This window comes from Delphinapterus leucas, chromosome 1, assembly GCF_059928025.1.
Source record: "Delphinapterus leucas isolate spDelLeu-1000000601 "Yukka" chromosome 1, BTC_Dleu_Yukka2, whole genome shotgun sequence".
NCBI classification, from domain to species: domain Eukaryota; kingdom Metazoa; phylum Chordata; class Mammalia; order Artiodactyla; family Monodontidae; genus Delphinapterus; species Delphinapterus leucas.
The window spans coordinates 93,614,889-93,617,595 of NC_143129.1; the positions used below are offsets into that span (position 1 = coordinate 93,614,889).

The 2,707-nt window shown below is 49.4% G+C and overlaps 1 protein-coding gene across 1 annotated transcript; it reads left to right on the plus strand.

Moving 5' to 3' along the window:
* Positions 1-224: 224 nt before the first annotated feature.
* KCNA10 (potassium voltage-gated channel subfamily A member 10) lies at positions 225-2,420 on the plus strand. Its single transcript, XM_022583843.2, has one exon. It carries the CDS (start codon positions 875-877, stop codon positions 2,408-2,410), a length of 1,536 nt encoding a protein of 511 aa, XP_022439551.2. The 5' UTR covers positions 225-874; the 3' UTR covers positions 2,411-2,420.
* The last annotated feature ends 287 nt before the right edge of the window (positions 2,421-2,707 follow it).

The following is a 2,707-nucleotide window of genomic DNA, read 5'->3' on the forward strand; positions in this document are numbered from 1 at the left end:
TTCCCACTGCCTGAATGATTTTTAATGAAACCATTCCCCATAAGCACCTTGGACTTAGGCCATAAAAATACCAGAGGCTATTGTCTTCGAAAGTCCCTGTTATGTGGGGAAGTTCACAAAAACAATGGCTATAAATTTAATGATCTTTCCACCAGGCATTTTACATATGCTATCTCAGTTAATGTACCCTCAAAACAACCCTAGGAGTTACCTACAGAGGAGGGGTTAAGGCACATATGGCTTATTGTTGGGGAGGACAGTGGTTGCCCATCTAGCCTCCATCTTCTTGTTCACCCTTCCCCACAGAATCCCAGCTGGCTCCAAGAGGTAGTAGTGGAGGTGTTAAGAAATGGTTGAACTCTAGATATATTTTGAAGATATAATACCCAACAGAATATGTGAGGGACTGGCCGTTAAGTGTGAGAAAAAGAAAAAAGTTAAGGATGAGATTGGGCATGAAAAGTGTTGGGTAAACTGGAGGACCTCATACAAGTACAAAGTTATACATTTTATTAAGAAACGTGAACTTCTCCATTATGGCCTCTCTCCGCCATGGTGTACAGAGACCCTTTTTGGCTGGAGGAAGTTTTCCCCTCTCAGCCAGGCTCCGTCATTGCCATTTCTCCTAATTATTAGTGTGCGCAGACTCAGAGGGAGCAAATGGATTTCAAGAAGAATGTTGCCAAAATAAGCAGAAGGTTCCATCCCAAGCTAAAAATAAACCAGTTTTTAATCCGTTGGAAAACTTACTTCAATAATCCAGAGCCAGCTGTACCCTATCCTAGCTCCTCCATGATGCCCTTCTTCCTCTCCACAGCTCACAGCAGGCAGGGAAGACTGAGGGTCTTCAGGCTGCTTCTCTGACTCCCCTAGGATGGATGTGTGTGGCTGGAAAGAAATGGAGGTTGCCCTGGTCAATTTTGATAACTCAGATGAAATCCAGGAAGAGCCAGGCTACGCCACAGACTTTGACCTAACCACCCCGAAAGGCCAGCCTGGAAGCAGCTCCTTCTCCAACTGGAATATCCTCATCAACGACAGCACCAACCATGAGACGGCCTTCTCCAAGCTCCCAGGAGACTACATGGATCCCCCAGGGCCTGAGGCAGTGGTCTTGAATGAAGGAAACCAGCGGGTGATCATCAACATTGCTGGGCTAAGGTTCGAGACCCAGCTCAGAACACTCAATCAGTTCCCAGAGACCCTCCTGGGAGACTGGGAGAAAAGGATGCAGTTCTTTGACTCCATGAGAAATGAGTATTTCTTTGACAGGAACCGGCCCAGTTTTGATGGAATCCTATATTATTACCAGTCTGGTGGGAAAATCCGGCGCCCGGCCAGTGTCCCTATCGATGTCTTTGCTGATGAGATCTCCTTCTATGAACTGGGTAGTGAGGCCATGGACCAGTTCCGAGAGGATGAAGGCTTCATCAAAGATCCTGAAACATTGCTCCCCACCAACGACATCCACCAGCAGTTCTGGCTCCTCTTCGAGTACCCTGAGAGCTCCAGCGCCGCCCGTGGTGTGGCCATGGTCTCTGTCTTGGTCGTGGTCATCTCCATCACCGTCTTCTGCCTTGAGACACTTCCCGAGTTCCAAGAAGACAGGGAACTGAAGGTGGTGAGAGACTCCAGCCTCAACATGAGCAGGACAGTCCTCTCCCACACCATGTTCACCGACCCTTTCTTCATCGTGGAGTCCACCTGCATCATGTGGTTCACCTTCGAATTTGTGCTCCGCTTTGTGGTCTGCCCCAGCAAGACCGACTTCTTCAGGAACATCATAAACATCATCGATATCGTCTCCATCATCCCCTACTTTGCAACCCTCATCACGGAGCTGGTCCAGGAGACAGAGCCGAGCACCCAGCAGAACATGTCCCTGGCCATCCTGAGGGTCATCCGCCTGGTGCGGGTCTTCCGCATCTTCAAGCTCTCCCGCCACTCCAAGGGGCTGCAGATCCTGGGGCAGACGCTGAAGGCTTCCATGCGGGAGCTGGGGCTGCTCATCTTTTTCCTTTTTATTGGGGTCATCCTTTTCTCCAGTGCAGTCTACTTTGCTGAGGTGGACGAGCCAGAGTCCCATTTCTCTAGCATTCCTGATGGCTTCTGGTGGGCGGTGGTCACCATGACAACTGTGGGCTATGGGGACATGTGCCCAATCACCCCAGGAGGGAAAATTGTGGGTACTCTGTGTGCCATTGCAGGGGTCCTCACCGTTGCCCTCCCTGTGCCTGTCATTGTCTCCAACTTTAACTACTTTTACCACCGGGAGACTGAGAATGAGGAGAAGCAGAACATCCCAGGAAAAATTGACAAACTCCTCAACAGTGTGGGCTCAAGAATGGGTAGCACAGACTCTCTTAGTAAGACCAACAATGGCTGCTCCTCAGAGAAGTCTAAGAAGTGATGTGTCCAGGGCTTCTTGGCCCCCTGAGTCTCCCGGGTCTCTCTGTGTCTCTCTCCCCCGCCCACCTCTTGCTCTCTGTCTTTTCAGAAACCAAAATGTATCATTTGTGACCAACAGGCCATCTTTGATTGGAAGCTATTTTAATAAGCTGATACTTCTGCTGTATTTTCTGAGCTGTGTCTTTTCAATCGACTGTAGAAAGGTCCTTTCCTATGAGGGGGTAGTTCAGGTCCTTGCTACTCACCTGTGGTCCCCAAGACCATCAGTATCGGCATCATCTGGAAGCAAGGAAATACA